The sequence below is a fragment of the Sorex fumeus genome, unplaced genomic scaffold, assembly GCF_029834395.1.
Source record: "Sorex fumeus unplaced genomic scaffold, SorFum_2.1 ptg000063l, whole genome shotgun sequence".
Lineage (NCBI taxonomy): Eukaryota > Metazoa > Chordata > Mammalia > Eulipotyphla > Soricidae > Sorex > Sorex fumeus.
This window is the reverse complement of record NW_026606120.1, coordinates 30,948,009-30,965,812: the sequence shown is the minus strand read 5'-3', so window position 1 is coordinate 30,965,812 and position 17,804 is coordinate 30,948,009. Positions and strand designations below refer to the sequence as shown.

Below are 17,804 nucleotides of genomic sequence, written 5' to 3'. Positions count from 1 at the left end.
CTGATTCCCCCAATGTGGACAGTTCATCTAATGACACAGCAGCCATGCACTAATATTTCAGTGACATTTTTCAATTGTTAAGTTGAACAAATGTTCAAGATGCACAGAAGTGATGATGAGTGTGCTATTAATATGTGGCTTCATTAATATCTGTGAGAGGAATCTAGATATTTGGAAACAAAGCATATCAAGGATGATAGACATGTTCTTTTTCATAGAGTTTTGTTGATATGCAGACCATTAGCCTGGTTATAATATAGTTGCCTGTAAAAAGCAGTGTCTCTGAGATGAGTCTATTACAATGTTGGCACTGATGACTGCAAGTTGCTGAATCAAGGTTTAATTCTGGAGGCCTTCATCCACCTGGGTAGCCAGGGTAAGACCCGGCATGCAGGGTCCCCAGAACCATTTGAGTCCTTGCTTTGAACCTTCAGTTCATCAATGCCTACTTGTACCTATTAAATAAACACACCATGCACATTTTTTTTGGTGCCTGATATTAGGGGTAGTTGAAAGACAGGCTCTAAATAAATTTCTTTTAATGGACTCTATTCAATGACATACTTATACCCCAAAGTTAGGGAATACTCAACAATAATCAGAATCCCCTGAGTATCCTTGTGTTAAATGTCAGCATTTCTGTGTACTGTAAAGACATTTCACTAAATACTCATTGTACTACAGTGAAATGATTGATAATTTATATTATCTTCAGTGGTAATTAACCTATGGCTCCCTTGGCAGTGATGAATTTCTAGTGATAGCATAGCAGGTATGTCATTTGCCTTGCATGCGGCCGATCTGGGTTCGATTCCTCTGCCCCTCTCGGAGAGCCCGGGAAGATACCGAGAGTATTTTGCCCACATGGTAAAGCCTGGCAAGCTCCCCGTGACATATTCGATATGCCAAAAACAGTAACAAGAAGTCTCACAATGGAGATGTTACTGGTGCGCACTCGAGAAAATCGATGGACAATGGGAGGACAGTGACAGTGACAGTAATAAACATTACCATTCACTTTCACTCTTAATCCAAAATTAGGTGACTGATGAATGATCTCTGCCAATTTACCAGTACAATGTTGGGATCAGTCTTCTCTATGGTTACTTGTCCTGAGCGCTCTTGAGCCTTGGTCCCTTATTCTTGACCTCTTTCTCAATTCTGGAAAGTGAATCAGTAGTAGTGGCTTGACCTTTACCTCATTCAAGTTCCACTTTTACAAAGTTTTCCTTATGACTGAATACATTTGACTTAGTTTAGATAAGTTTGCTTGAGTTTGGGATCTGGTGGAAGAAAGATATGCTGAAAGAGAATAATAATAATAATAATAATAATAAATATAAAGCTGTTTATTCACTTACTACTAACTTCTCCTAACATTCCTATAGTTGCTAGTACTATATATAGAAGTAATGTATAAAGATGAATCATTTTTTCAAATAGAGCCAGCCGTTTAGAAATTCTTTTATAAATTATCCTCTTTGGAATAAGTAAGTAAAGGCCCTCCCATTGATCATCGATTTGCTCGAGCGGGCCCAGTAACGTCTCCATTGGAGACTTTGTTGTTACTGTGTTTGGCATATCGAATACGTCACGGGGAGCTTGCCAGGCTCTGCCGTGCGGGTGAGATACTCTCCGTAGCTTGCCGGGCTCTCCGAGAGGGGCGGAAGAATCGAACTCGGGTCGGCCATGTTGGCTGCGTGTAAGGCAAACGCCCTACTGCTGTGCTATCGCTGAATAAATTTTTAAAAATGGTAAAAAGAAAGTTATAGAATAAACAGTTCTTTACATTGTAGTCACTGTCACTGTCACTGTCCTCCTGTTGTTCATAGATTTGCTTGAGCGGGCCGAGTAACATTGTGAGACTTGTTAATGTGTTTGGCATATCGAATACATCACGGATAGCTTTCCAGGCTTTGCTCTGTGGGCAAGATAATCTTGGTGGCTCGCTGGGCTCTCTGTGAGGAGTGGAGGAATCGAACTCGGGTCGGCTGCGTTGGCCACGTGCAAGGCAAACGCCCTACCACTGTGCTATCACTCCAGCACCTTTCTCTTAGCTAACTGAATTTAATTGAACATGACCATAATCGGAGGTGCCCTCATTGTCACTAAAGTAGGTCCAATATACTGAATACTTTGCTGAAGGGTGGCTGTTCATAATTGTTCCTGATTTTTCCATCAATCCAGAAGTTCACAATCATCAGTCCTTCTGATTCACATGACTACTCTAACAACTATTGGCTTGATAGTTCCTTAAAAAAAATAATTATTGTTTAATCCAAAGATCCAGCCTGGTTCAAATAAGAAGAAATTATTTCTCTTTAATGATTGTTCTGGCTTTATTTTTAGTGAAACAAGATAAGTTTTTATTGCACAATACTTACTTAGAAATATGCAAGGTAGGGCTAGAGTAATAGTACAGAGGATAAAGCTTTGCATGTGGCCAACCTGGTTTAGATTCCTGCATCCCAAATGGTCCCCCAGGCACCACCAAGACTAATTCCTCAGTGCAGAGCCATAATTGGCCCCTGAGTATAACCCCTGAGTGATCCCTGAGCATAACCACCCCTCCCCCCAAAATTAGAAAATTGAAAGGGGGGGGAGAAGGTAAAGATTACATGTTCAAAAGGAAACATGAACTTGAAAGATGAAGCAAGCAAGCATGCATAGAGATAAACAAGCGAGATAAGTGTTCAATAGAGAACACAGGCTTGAAGAGCTAACCTTTTTTTTTTTTTTGCTTGTTGGGTCACACCCGGCGATGCACAGGGGTTACTCCTGGCTCTGCACTCAGGAGTTTCTCCTGGCGGTGCTCGGGGGACCATATGGGATGCTGGGAATTGAACCCGGGTCGGCCGCGTGCAAGGCAAACGCCCTACCCTCTGTGCTATCTCTCCAGCCCTGAAGAGCTAACCTTTGACTATTTTAAAATAGTATGTCATTCAGATCGGAATCCATAAGGTACATTGAAGACAAAGTCGGCAAAACCCTCCATGACATTGAAGCTAATGGTGTCTTCAAAGATGTCACGCCACTGGCTAAGCAACTGAAAACAGAGATAGACAAACAGGACTATCTTAAATTAAGAAGCTTCTGCACCTCAAAAGAAACAGTGACCAAAATACAAAGACAGTCCACAGAATGGGAAAGGGTATTCGCCAAATACACATCTGACAAGGGGTTGATATCAAGGATATACAAAATACTGATTGAACTCCACAAGAAGAAAACATTCAACCCTATCAGAAAATGGGGCGACGAAATAAACAGAAAGTTCCTCAAAGATGAAATTCGAATGGCTAAAAGACACATGAGAAAATACTCTACATCACTAATCATCAGGGAGATGCAGATCAAAACAACAATGAGATATCATTTCACACCGCAGAGACTGGCCCACATCCAAAAGAACAAAAGCAACCCGTGCTGGCGCATACGTGGCGAGAAAGGGACCCTCCTTCACTGCCGGTGGGAATGCCGACTGGTTCAGCCCTGGAAAACAGTATGGACGATACTCAAAAAACTAGAAATTGAGCTCCCATTTGACCCAGCAATTCCACTCCTGGAACTATACCCCGGAGAGGCAAAAAAGTATAGTCGAAGCGACATCTGCAGTTGTCTGTTCATTGCAGCACTGTTTACAATAGATAGAATCTGGAAAAAACCTGAGTGCCCAAGAACAGATGACTTGTTAAAGAAGCTTTGGTACATCTACACAATGGAATACTATGTAGCTGTCAGAAAGGATGAAGTCATGAAATTTACATACAAGTGGTACTACATGGAAAGTATCATGCTAAGCGAAATGAGTCAGAAAGAGAGGGATAGACATAGAAAGATTGCATTCATCTGGGGAACAGAAAGTAACAAAATAGGAGACTAACACCCAAGAATAGCCGAGATAAGTACCAGGAGGATTACTCCATGGCTTTGAGGACAGTAGCACACGCTAGGGGAAAAGGCAGCTCAGATAGAGAAGGGAGCACCAAATAAAGGATGTTGGGAGGTTCCTCTCAGGATGGGAAATGCGTGATGAGAGTAGACTATAGTCTGAACAAGATTGCCACTCAATATCTCTTTTGCAAACCGCAGCACTCAAAAGGAGAGAGATAACAAAAGGGAATGCCCTGCCACAGAGGTAGGGTGGGATGGAGGGAAGGGAGGTGGGTGGGATACTGGGACTGGTGGTGGTGGAGAATGGGCACTGGTGGAGGGATGGGTATTCAAACATTGTATAACTGAAACCAAAGCACAAAAGTTTGTAAGTCTGCAACTGTACCTCATTGTGTTTCACTAATAAAAATTTAAGGAAAAAAATAGTATGTCATGTCAAATTTCCACAAACCAAAATAAAAGACTAAAATTTGAGCTCTTATTGAAAATACATAGGAGGGAAACTGGGGAAACTAATGTTTCTTCTCCTTTTCTAATTTCTTGACTGAAATCTCTTATAAAGATAAGAAAAATAAACAATTTTATTAATTTGTTTACTCGTTTATATAAGAATTCAGAGTAACTCCCAAGAATGCATAAGCTACTAGCTTAAATACCATTTCCAGCTGAAGACAAAAAGAAACATTCAGGGACAAAGACAAGGATAGGCAGACACTGTGATCAGGAAAAATAACACAATAAACAAGGGTAAAATCCTTATGCAGATTTAATTTGCTGCCTACTCCAATGCTCATGGCAGAGCCAGGCAAGCTCCCGGTGGTGTATTCAATATCCCAAACGCAGTAACAACAAGTCTCACAATGGAGATGTTACTAGTGCCTGCTCCAGCAAATCAATGAACGAACAATGGGAGTACAGTGCTACAGTGCTAGTCCAGTGTTGATTTTCTAGATATTTATTGATCTTTGTAGTATAGAAAGTGAGACACCCTGGTAATTGGAGAATTCCATTTTATATGTAAATTTCACCTACAAAAATTTCACCTACACAATTTTGTATCTATTGTTTTTTAAGAATAATCAGCTAAAGATAATGCATGTGCTCAAAGGGATGAGCACATGCTTTGTGAACCTTGCTTTGCATGCAGAAGACCTCAGTTTTGATCCTTGGTACCTCATGGTTCCCCAAACACTTCCAGGAAGAGAACCTGAGCACCAAGCTGCTCTGGGCAATGTCCTTGTTATCTAAAAGCAAGGGAAAAAACAACAGAAAAGAAAAAAAGAAAAGAATAAGGTAACCCTTGTTTGTTCTTTGCTGTTGCTTTTATTTTTTTGGACCACACCCTGAGTTGCTCAGGGTTTACTCCTGAGCACCGAGGACTCACTCCTGTCAGGTTTGCGGGACCTTATGGAATGTTGGGAAGCAAAGCCTGGTTGAGCACATGCAAGACTAACTCCCTATCCACTGCACCATTGCACAGATTCCACAAGATAACCCTCTCTCAAGAGAATATTTTGAGTTGGCATATTCCATTCTTTAAAAAAAAATTCTTAGGGGTTGATATATCACGCAGCCAACATGGCCGACCCGAGTTCGATTCCTCCGCCCCTCTCGGAGAGCCCGGCAAGCTACCGAGAGTATCTCGCCTGCACGGCAGAGCCTGGCAAGCTCCCCGTGACGTATTGGGTATGCCAGACACAGTAACAACAAAGTCTCCAATGGAGACGTTACTGGGCCGCTCGAGCAAATCGATGATCAATGGGAGGGCCTTTACTTATTTACTTACTTTACTTTTATTGATTATCAGCCAAATGTGTCTACTTAGAAAGCATGAAAGAACTGGTTACTAATGCATGCTGTGGGTAGAGATGAGGTTCTGCTGCTTCTAATATTTTTTTCTTTTCTAATATTTTATAAGGGGAGCAAAAAAGATACAGAATAAAATAGTTACATTTCACATGAAGCAAAAAAATTTACTTCAAAAAATTTTTAGAAGGGGCATATGCTGCCCAAGCCCATGTGCTGCTTGCACCCATGTGGCCAAGCAGATGTGGTGTCGGAGCTCATTTGTCACCACATCTCCTTTCTTGAGATGTGTACTTTCATGCTTTCCTGTCTAATGCTCGGATGTGTATACGGGCTCTCTCTGCCGTTGGAGAAGCCCAGGTTCTCTCTTGAGCATAATACTGTCCACTTGCTCCCACTTTCTCTTCCTCTTTCCCTTCAAAACCTCCAAATAAAATCTGTTTTACTTCCAAATTTTTTTTGGAAGTAAAAAAAAATTGGGGAAGTAACAAAAATTTTTTTTTGGAAGTAAAATCTGAATATTTTCATGGTGGCGGGATTGTAAGCCAGTAGAGCACTTGCAGGCAGCCACCCTGGGTTCAATCCCCAGCACCCAGGAACGATGCATCCTGAGCATAGAGCCAGGAGTAAGTTCTGAGTACTGCTGAGTGTGGCCTGAAAACAAAACAAAGCAAAACAACAAACAAAAGCCTAAATATTTTGAAATAATGTGTCTCATTCATGTTTGCTTACCAAAAATAGGACAGTCAGTTAAATTAGTGCTATGTGATAATAGCCTACACTGCTACAGTGTTGGATTCTTCAGGACTCTTCCTCTGTGTAGGAGATTTAGCTTGTTTGTTTGGGTGGCCATATTCAGCAGTGCTCAGTTTACTTTTGGCTCTGACTTCAGGAGTCAGGGGACAATATGTGGTGCCTGGGGTTGAACCCGGGTCAGCCGCATGCAAGGCAAGTGTCCAACGGCACTATACTGGCCCTCTTCACGGAAGATTTGTGCGGAGGTGGTTCAGTGAGATTAATTCTTGCCAACAACCCCTAGAAGGGTGGAGAGAACAGATGGATGAACAGCGGAGTAGGCTGACTGGTGGTACGTTTGTAATGACTCAGTGATCCTATATGAGATATTGGTGCTGGGAATCCCTTCCAGGGAGTCCCAGATGAGGAAATGTGTCTAGGTCACGATTGTATCCATTGTCCCTTTGAACATTGGTTATCTCTGGGGAAGAGCATTACCTTAGGAGATTCAATTCCCTTTAGCCAGGGAAAGTTTTACCCAAAGGCAATAAAGAATGGAGTGGTACTGGGGTCAGTACAAATGTTCGTTTGTTCTCCCAGTCACTGCCTGTCACAAACGTGTTTTGCAACAACTGCTTCTTTGTAGGTACAGCAACCATATCTTTGGCCCCTCCAGATGTTTTTTAATTTTGTTTTGGGGCCACACCTGGAAATGCTCAGGGGTTACTCCTGGATTTGAGTTTTAGAAATCACGCCTTATGGTCCTCTGGAGATCATACAGGCTGAAACCTGGTCAGCCTTGTGCAAGGCAAATGCTCACCTGCTGTACTATTGCTCCAGTCCCATGATTGTTTCTTTGTAATCATTGTAATAGTCCTTTTCCTAAATGTCCACTCCTTTACATTCTAAACTTGCAGTGTACAAGAAGCTGTGATTAATAGAGGTAAACTCAGGGCAGCGTGTGGCAATTCTCAAGATTCTGTTAACCCACAGCAGGGGATGGATGAAGGTTTAAATTCCATCTTGCTGTGATTTTTATTTTAAAGCATCTCCTTTCTTATCATTATTAAAAGAACATTGTTTTCTTGCAAATTCCATTGGAATAACACAAAGCAACCATGTAGATATTGTGGTTTGTAATTTATAATGGGACAGTCAAGGACTGTACCAGAAGTTGTGAAAACTACTATTATTGAAAAAAATCGATGCTATAAGGAGTAGCACTGTAGACTGTCCTCCCGTTGTTCATCAATTGCTTGAGCGGGCCCAGTTACATCTCCATTGTGAGACATGTTGTTATTGTGTTTGGCATATCAAATACGTCATGGGAAGCCAGGCTTTGCTGTGTGGGGGAGATACTCTGGGTAGCTTGTCGGGCTCTCCAAGAGGGGCAGAGGAATTGAACTCAGGTCAGCCAGGTCAGCAGAGTGCAAGACAAACGCCCTACAAGGAGTATTCTTATATATTTTTCTTCATAGTTTCCATTGACATGGCAATAAAGATAGTTCTTAATTCTTTATGATATTGACTGAAGTGTCCAGTTCAACAAAATATTTTAAATGTAAATATAAATCTTAGAGTTGCAAAACAATTGTTATAAAAATTCTTTAAAAGTATGCCTGAGCATACCTACAGACACACAGAAGTTAGGTATTTAGCATGAATTTTAATAAATAAAATTTATTTTTCACTTTCAATTTATGACATTTATTTTTATTTCATTTTATTTTCAAACAATTTCTACTTAGTACCTCTTATCAAACCTGCTCATTAGTTTGAGTTCAGTATCATGGTAATGTCATTCTTTATGCTTTTAATTTCTTCCTTAATTACCTTTCTGATCCACTCATTGTTCAGCATTGAGTTGTTTAATTTCCAGGTGATTTGGTTCTCTGCGTCTGTGCATGATTAAGTTCTATCTTCAGTGCATTGTGGTCTGAAAAGATAGTTATATGATGTCTATCTTTCTGATTTTGTTGAGGTGTGTTTTGTGACACAGCACGTGCTCTATTCTATAAAATGTTCCATGTGCACTGGAAAGAATGTGCATTCATTTTGGGGACGATGTAAAGTCCTGTGTAGACCTTCTCTCTTCTATCTCTTCCTTCAAAGCCAATGTTTCTTTGCTGAGTGTTGATCTTCTTGATCTATCCAGAGGTGACAAGGCGGTGCTGAAGTCTCCAACAACTATTTGTTGCTAGCAATGTTTTACTTAAAACTGTTGGCAGCTGTTTTAAGTATTTCGCTGGTCCCTCATTAGGTGTGTATTCGTTTAGGACTGTGATTTCTTCCTGCTGTACATATCCATTGTTTATTAAGAATAGCCTTCACTGTCTCTTCTAATCTTTCTCAACCTGAAATCCATGAGGCTAGATACTTGGATGGCCACCACAACTTTTTTGAGGGATTTCTTTGCTCGCAGGATTGTTTTCCATCCTTTGACCATTGAGTCTGTGTTTGCTCTGACTGTTCAGATGTGTTTCTTATAAGTAGCAGAATGTTGGGTTCAGTTTCTGAATCCATTTTTGTCACTTTGTGTCTCTTAATTAGTGCATTTACACCACTGATATTGAGAGAGATTATTGCCATGCGTATTTGTGCCATCTTTCTGTAGAGTTTTTTTGTGCTTATAGGATTTTTTTCTTGTCTTACAGTAGCTCATTTAGTTCTTTTAACGTTAGTTTTGAGTCTGAAGTTCCTGAGCTGTTTTTTATTCATGAAATAGTGTATTGTTCCTTCAAGCTTGAGTGAGAGTTTAGCCGAATATAGTATTCTTGGTGAGGCATTCATTTCATTGAGTTTTTTTCACTACATCTCACCATTGTCTTTGGGCTTAGAAAGGTTCCTCTGATAAGGCTGCTGGAAATCTAAGGGATGCTCCTTTGTATGTGATTTTCTTCTTTGACCTTGCTGCTTGTAGTATTGTGTTTCTATCCGTGGCATCCATCATTCTGACTATGATATGTCTTGGAGTCTTTTTATTTGGGTCTCTTTTAGCTGGCACCCTTCGGATCTTAGGATCTGGATGCCTGCATTCTCCAGCTTTGGGAACTTTCCAGCAATGACATCTTTAACTGTGGCTTTTTCATTGGGGTTGCCTCCCAGTCCTTCGGGTCCTCTAATTATTCTAATGTTGTTTCTCTTTGATTCACCCCCTAGGTCTCTGATTCACCCCAGAGCTGTTTTGAGGTTTTTTTCCCCATTATTTATTGTTTTGCTCGAGCGGGCCCAGTAACGTCTCCATTGGAGACTTTGTTGTTACTGTGTCTGGCATATCGAATACTCTCGGTAGCTTGCCGGGCTCTCCGAAGAGGGGTGGAGGAATCGAACTCGGGTCGGCCATGTTGGCTGCGTGCAAGGCAAATGCCCTACCCGCTGTGCTGTCGCTCCAGCCCAGGCTGGAGCCATAGCACAGCGGGTAGGGCGTTCGCCTTACAAGCAGCCGACCCGAGTTCGATTCCTCCGCCCCTCTCGGAGAGCCCGGCAAGCTACCAAGAGTATTGGATATGCCAGACACAGTAACAACAAAGTCTCCAATGGAGACGTTACTGGGCCCGCTCGAGCATTTATTGTTGCCTGTAAGCTTTCTGTAGCTCATCTTCAAGCTCACTGATTTTGTCTTTGGCTGTAGCCATCCTATGTTTGAGGGCACCCACTGACTTTTTATTTCATCTACTAAATCCTTTATTAGTGACACTTCTGTTTGTAGCTTTCTAATTTCTGCTCTCATTTCTTCCTGTATTTTCTTGTCATTCCACTCTTTCTTTCATGTCCTCCTTTAACTTACTGTATGCCTTTTCCATTTCCTTGAGTTCATTGAACATCTTCAACATTTCATCTCTAAATCCCTTACCGGAGAGATTGTATTTGTGGGTAACGCCTGCTGAGGCTTCTGGACTCTTCTCTTAATCCTTTCCTCCTGTGGGAATTTGAGCTGCTTCTTCATATTGTCGTGGTTATATGGAGGTGGGGCCTTCTAGTTCACTATCATTATTTCCTCTTGCTGCGAGAAAATATTCTGGATGAGCTCACTTGATGGTGGTCACGTTTTCCACCTTCTATAAGTCCTTCCTCTCAGGTGCTCCTCTGTATGTGAGGCCTCTGGTGAACCTGTGATCTTTTATTATAATGAGCTTGTGTGGCTTCTTATGTTCACTGGTATTTTGGTGAAATTGTAATAGACTAGTGGACTTTTGGCCTATTGTATTTGAAATAGCTAGGATGTTCTTCATGGAATTAGGTAATGAAGAGTGGGATGTGACTCCAGGGTGCCAGGAATGGGGAAGATTACTGGCCCCACCCCAAGGTCACACCTCCTACTGTAAAGGCCACACCCCCTGCCACAGAGGCCATGCCCCCTGCCAGGCTGTAGGTGGTATCCTGGTCTGAGAGGCTGACTGCAGCGTAAAAGGGGGAATGGCCACTGGCGTCTGGTCAATCATCTGGCACATGGGGTGGATGCAGGAAGCACTGGAGGATGGCATGGGTCAGGCAGGCTGGGTGGATCTGGGTGCGAGGAACTGTCTGGAGCATGGGCACGGAAACCTATGCTTTTAAAAAGAAAACCAAGTTCTGCTTAAAACAGATTTTCACTAACTCTATACTTTTACCCCTTACCTTCTTCTGGTCATTCCATAAACTTGGCCTTAGTTTATATTTTTCATGTTACCAATACCAGAAACTCTTGTTCCTGTCAACTTCCTAGCACTCTGTCCTGCTCCAAAGGGAAGAGGAGTGTAATTCCCAGGGGTAGTTTCTACAATAAACACTGTGGTGTAACGGTTTTCTTTTTTGTGGTGTGTGTGTGTGTGTGTTTGTGTGTGTGTGTGTGTGTGTCTGTTTGCCCTTTTAGGCTGTCCTGATAGCAACTCTGGCTCTGGATGCAGAAATCCTGGATTTCAGGGCTGCATGCGGCTCATCTCCGTTAGCTACAAGGAGGTGGATCTCATTGCAGTACAGCAGGGGAATCTGGGCAGTTTCCATGACCTGCAAATAGACATCTGTAGCCTGACTGACAGGTAAGGAGTTAATAGATTATTTACATATACAGGTTTTCAAATTTGGGTAGCAGACTAAGTAACAAATCAAGAGCTGGAAACGTGGATTTTCTTATCATCACCTGATAACCCTTCCAAAGGGTAAAATAAGTACAAGCTAAACATGAAGAAAAAAAAACATAGTACAGTGAGTAAGAAAACTTCTTTGCATGTGACCAAGATGGGTTCTATCTCAATACCACAGATGGTCTCTCTCTAACCTCGGTATGACACCAAGACAAAACAATTTTATAATTTCACAACAGAATATTGAAAACACAAGAGATATTGAAAACCTTGTACAGAATGGGATACTGGCCAAAACAGCAGTCTACTGAAGAGTCCATTGAAGGCCACCCCCACCTCCACAACCCTAATAGATATCTCGATAGGCCTGTCTCCTTGACAGGCTGATTTTTAAAATTACTTTTATTGAGGTACCAGGATTTGCAATACTGTTAGTGTTTTTCATGCAAATAGCTTTTGAACATCACAACCCCGTACTGTAACTTCTCTATTCATCTGCCATTTAGCACTTGAGTGGTTTTCAGATTTTTGTTATTTTCTATAGTGCTGTAATGAAAATTGCTGTGCATACATAATTTCAATGAATGGTTTATATTCTTGGAATAGATTTAGTTATATGATGCATTTTGAGTCAACTTTTGTGATTCTTTTGCCTGTGGCTAACCCAGTTTTCCAGAAATAATTTATTGAGACATTTTTGTTCCTTCTTTGCTATAAGTTAACTTTCCATTGGTCTGAGAATCCACCTTTGTTCCAGTACTAAACTGATTTGATACTATAGCTTTTTATATGCACAGTTAGGGAATGCAGTGCCCTTCATCTTATTTCTCCACATAATTTCTTTGGCTCATTGGAGTTTCTGTGGCTTCACACAAATTGATCAGTGTCTATTCTATGCTAAATGTATTTATAGCTTTGGGTAAAATGGTCATTTTAACAATGACAGTTCTTTCAAACCATGAACATGTAGTCTTTTTCCATTTCCTTGTAGCTTCCCCTTTTCATGGTAACTTGTGGTTTACTATGTATATCTTTAACCTTATTTGTTAACTTACTATTAAATATTTATTTTTGATGCTATAGTAAATGAGATATAGATTTTGGTTTCTCTTTTAGTTTCTTATTTTACTCTATAAATGCAACATTTTGAATTATACATATTTTTTTCTCTGAAAATTTTTTTCTAGTAGTATTATGGTGACTGTCAGGGATTTCTTAACATATTGTCATGTTATTTATAAAATGTGATACTTAACTACTTTTTGAACTTGAAATCTCCTTTAATTTTTTTTTCTTAGCTAACTGTTTTGACTGAAACCTTTGACTACTGTATTTCATAATAGTGCTAAGAATGCACACAGTTGATTTGTTGTTTCTTAGGAAAAGCATTTTGTTTTTAAATAAGTGTGATATTTACTGAGTTTGCTATATATGGCATTTGCCATATTGAGGAATACCTTCCACTTCATTATGTTTTGATCATAAATAACATCTATTTATGTGATCATGTGATTTTTAAAAAAATTTTCTTTTTGATATGGTTTAACATCCCAAAAATAAATAAATACCACTTGTTTATGGTGTATGATAATTTTAATGTATTGTTGAATTCAGCTCATTGACATTTTATTGAAAATCTTTGCATCTAGGTTTTTATACGCATATTGATGTTCAGTCTCTCTCTCTCTCTCTCTCTCTCTCTCTCTCTCTCTCTCTCTTCTTTTCTTTTTTTTTCTTTTTAGCTCTTTCTGCTTTTGGTTTTTGTCTTTTGGTGTTTTCCTCACATAAAGTAGTTGGAAGAATTCCTGTTCAGATTTCCTAAAGATCTTAAGAAAGATAGAAAGCATATCTTCGGGGCTTTGATTTTGTTTGTTTGTTTCGCTTCTCGCAGTGCTAGATGACCTTGTGGTGCTGGGAATCAAATTTGGGTCTCAAAGTCATCTCCTTGGCCCCCCACATGATCTTAGTATTTTAAAGATGGGGTTTTATTTAAAGTAGAATTTACCCTTAAATCCATTTGCACACAAACTTGTTTTGGAGAGACTTATGATTTATTTTTCAATAGTATTATTGTATTAGCGTGTTAAGGCTTTCTGTTTGTTTGTTTACTTGTTTTTAATTCAGTCTTGGGACATCATGTGAGTTTAAAAATTCATTCTTTCTGATGACTTTAAGTTTAACATTTTTCTCCTAATTCCTTAACATTTACTTGAACTTATTTTCTTTTTGTTTTCTAATGTAAAACTTCATCGTTAAAAATTTTCCTTTTAGTATTATTTTTGCTCTGTCTCATATGTTATGATGGCTTATGTGTTTATTCTTATTTGTTTTCAGAAATTCAGTTCTAATAGGATTTCTTCACTGAGCTAATATTAGGCATGTTATTTCGGTTATAGAAACTGATATCATCTGTAAATTATAGAACCACATATAGAATCCTGAATCTTGGTATTGAGAGAGGGTCAGAGATGTTAACTCTGAGATAGGGTAAGGCACACACTGGGGCTATAATAGCTAGAACGATCAGAAGTCCCAGTTCTCTCGGAGAGGCCAAATTGTCATTTTTTCTGAATCTCAGAGAATACTCACAGCATGTGATGTACAGTATTTCTCTCACATTGGGACTCCACATTTCCCTCTTGTGTGCAAAGATCCTTTAGCACCCACCAAGTGTATCTACCTTTATTTCACTGCTACACTGTATACATATGTATATATGTGTATATGATACATAAAAAAGGAAAATAAGCTTTCTATATCATTCATAAAATGGAATGCAAAATATGCTGAAATCTCTGGAGATATATAAAATATGAAGTTATATCCTTTAAGCAAAAATTGAGATGCATCACAAATCTTTATGTATGAAAGAGCTACTCACTTTTTTGATGTCTGACATAGCTACTAAAGGTGATTTTTGTTTGTTTGTTCATTTGTTTTGATTTTGAAGCCACATCTAATTGTAATTGTGCTTCCTTCCTTCTTCCCTTCCTTCCTTCCTTCCTTCCTTCCTTCCTTCCTTCCTTCCTTCCTTCCTCCCTTCCTCCTTCCCTCCCTCCCTCCCTCCCTTCCTTCCTTCCTTCCTTCCTTCCTTCCTTCCTTCCTTCCTTCCTTCCTTCCTTCCTTCCTTCCTTCCTTTCTTCCTTCCTTTCACATCCAGTGGTGCTCAGAGCTTGTTCCTTGGCTCTGTTTTAGGGATCACTCCTGACAGGGTTGCAGGGTCCCTGACAGGCCAGAGACTGAACTTAGGTCTGCTGTGTACAAGGCAAATACCTTATTCACTACACTATCTCTCTGCCCCCCATCTATTTATTTAAAAATATTATCCCCAAATGTTTTTAGATAAATCATGGTATTCTTTGTTTTTTAATCTGTCAAACAAACAAAACTGTCCTCCCATTGTTCATCGATTTGCTTGAGCAGGCCCAGTGACGTCTCCATTTTGAGACTTGTTGTTACTGTGTTTGGCATATTTAATATGTCATGGGTAGCTTGCCAGGCTTTGCTGTGCGGGCGAGATAATCTCGGTAGCTTGCTGGGCTCTCTGAGAGGGGAGGAGGAATCGAACCCGGCTCGGCTGGGCTGGCTGCGTGCAAGGCAAATGCCTTACCGCTGTACTATCTCTCCAGCCCATTTTTATTAGTTATTTTAATTCAATTAAAAGAATGGAATCTCTTCATCAGTGCTTTTGCAGTGTTCCAATGTTTCAAAAAGACACAACAATTTACTTCATTTAAATAAATAGTAAAGAAGATGCATTTTACTTCAGTTGTGTCATCCCTGCTGCCTGGTCCAGAGTGAGAATTTATTGGAATATCACTACTAGTCTTTGTTTAAAATGGTCTGTAGGCCATTGGCCTGCTGCTAGCCTTTGTAAAATGCTTTTCAGTGAAGCAAGATTTTGCCCATCCATGACACTACTATCCAAGTAGACACTAAGGCTCTATTACCTTAAAAACTAAATATAGTTTTCTCTTTACACGAAAAATAAAAGCTGCCACTATAGAATAATAATAAGTTGGGGGTTGTAAGCATCTGGGGGCAGTTCTCTGATTTGAACTATATGTCACTATTAAGACACACCTAAACTTTGATGAAAATGTGGGTGGGAATCAAGTGGGAGAAGCCAGCAGTCCAGAGCAAGGCAGAGCCTTGTATCGAAGCCCAAAGTGTGGCAATTAAGTTTGATCCATTTAAAGATTTCTACACTAGCAACGCTTATTTACAGGAATAGACGAGGGCACATGGGAGATGGTACTAACTAGTATGACAGAGGTATACCACAGAGGCCTGGGAGCCATCTGAGGCTCTACATGTTGACCTAACGTTCTTAAAATATCTCTGAAGGGCTCAATGCCAGGTCCCCCTTTATACTATTTAGCAAAACTCTGACATCTGGTGAAGATGATGCTAGTGAAGACAGCAGAGAAGAACACAAGAGGCAGCTTATTTAAGGGTGAAATATTTTGGTCTGAATCATGAAGATTGGGAGTTTGAAATAGGGAATAGAGATTCTGTAAACAAATTATAGAGCGATTTATGAGTATTAGGTGAGCAGAATCACAAGTTGATTGCTTCATGACTGTGAATGATGGATCATTAATGAGTCGAGCCAAAAGAGTAATTCTTCAGTTCTGGTTGGATCATGGTGTGTATCTCTCAATGGAACAGTATGGGGGAAGAGCACAGTTTTGAGGACTAGAGTCAACATTTTCTATTATTCATTTTTTTTATAGTCAGTAATATTATAGAAAGAAAAATCTCAAAGTTGAAAAGAACTTTAACAGGGCATTATTCTTTTTTTAATGTAGAGTACTGCTATTTATTCAGCCACTGATTAGCTGGTAAATTGGGCATGAACTCCAAATTACATTTTTTTCATAATTTTATTTATTTATTTTTTCTTCTTATATTTATTTATTGAATCACTGTGGGAAAAGTTACTAAGCTTTCAGGCTTATGTCTCGGTCATACAATGATCAAACACCTTTCCCTTCACCAGTACTCATTTTTCACCATCAAGAACCCGAATATAACCCCCTCCCAGTCCTCCCAATGCCTGTGAAGCAGATGATTTCTATTTAACTCTTCTCTACATTGATTACATTCATTATTTCAACAAAAAATGCACCATTACTGTTTAGAATTTCCCCCCAAACAATCAGAATTGCTGACATTGTGAAATACTTTGTTTTCTATAACTGGTTATGAGAATCATATAATGTCACGCGGCCCCGATTTTGGATTTCTGCAAAGAGCCAGATAATTACGAGATTGGTTTCTGTGCATATAGTGTTATGGCTGAGCCAGAGAGCCACTCGTTGGGGGCAACTCGTGACCTTGGTATGGCGTGAAGGACGAGCCGTTATCACCACCCTTCCCATGAGATTGCAGTTGCCTGTCCCCGCTGGCTCACACCTGGCTTTCCTATAAGCTTTGAGGCGGCAGCCACCTTGCTGCCGGGGAGGGGGCGGGGAGGGATGGGAGGTGGAAGGGAGCGACACCCTTTCCCTCCCGGGGAGGCATGGTGCCATAGTTTAACGCATGGTCCATTAATTTTTCTGCCACAAGCTGCCGGACTCTGGACTAAGTCCTTTTGCCTCTGGAGCCATGGCCGTGCTGGAGAGCCGCTTGTGGGGGGCAACTCATGACCTCGGTAGGGTGTGAAGAATGAGCCGGTACCATCCCCCTTCCCATGAGACTACAGTTGCCCCGTCACCACCAGCTCATACCTGGCTTTCCTATAAGCTCTGAGGTGGCAGCCACCTTTTATATGGTCCAGATGCATTCCTGCCAAAAGCTGCTGGGTTTTGAGATTTGTCTCTGAGTCTCTGGGATCGTGGCCATTAATCAACTTGATCAGGAGCCAGCTTGATCAGGAGCCAGAGAGGCTGTTCGTAGGTGGCAACTCAGGGTCTCGTTGGGATGGGGAGGAAAGGGCCGGTTTCACCACCGTCTGGTGAAGCCCCATGTATCTCGTCACTGCAGGCCCAAACCTGACTGTCCAGTGGCCTCTGGAGGATGGTGGGCCGCCAGGGAGAACAGCCAAGGCTGCCAGGGGGAACAGCCAAGGCACAAAACCTATTCCCACCTGAAGTGGCCCAGCACCAGTAACCTACTGCAGGAATAGGACACATTTCTGCCAAAAGTCTTTGGGTTCCGAGATTTGTTTCTGAGTCTCTAGGATCATGGCCGTTAATCAGTTCGATCAGGAACCAGAGAGGCCATGCCTCCAATTATATAGCTGGGCCAGGGGTGGTTTGTTGGTGTGTCTCCCACATACCTAACTTTTGGCCATTTACTGTC

The 17,804-nt window shown here is 40.7% G+C and overlaps 1 protein-coding gene across 2 annotated transcripts in view; it reads left to right on the top strand.

Moving 5' to 3' along the window:
• Nucleotides 1-17,804, top strand: part of LOC130035380 (contactin-associated protein-like 3) — a 197,020-nt gene that overhangs the window by 97,354 nt on the left and 81,862 nt on the right. For both annotated transcript variants that reach the window (XM_056127055.1, XM_056127054.1), the window contains exon 9: nucleotides 11,288-11,453. In XM_056127055.1, coding sequence (XP_055983030.1) covers nucleotides 11,288-11,453 — 166 coding nt within the window. The remainder of the gene's footprint in view (nucleotides 1-11,287; nucleotides 11,454-17,804) is intronic.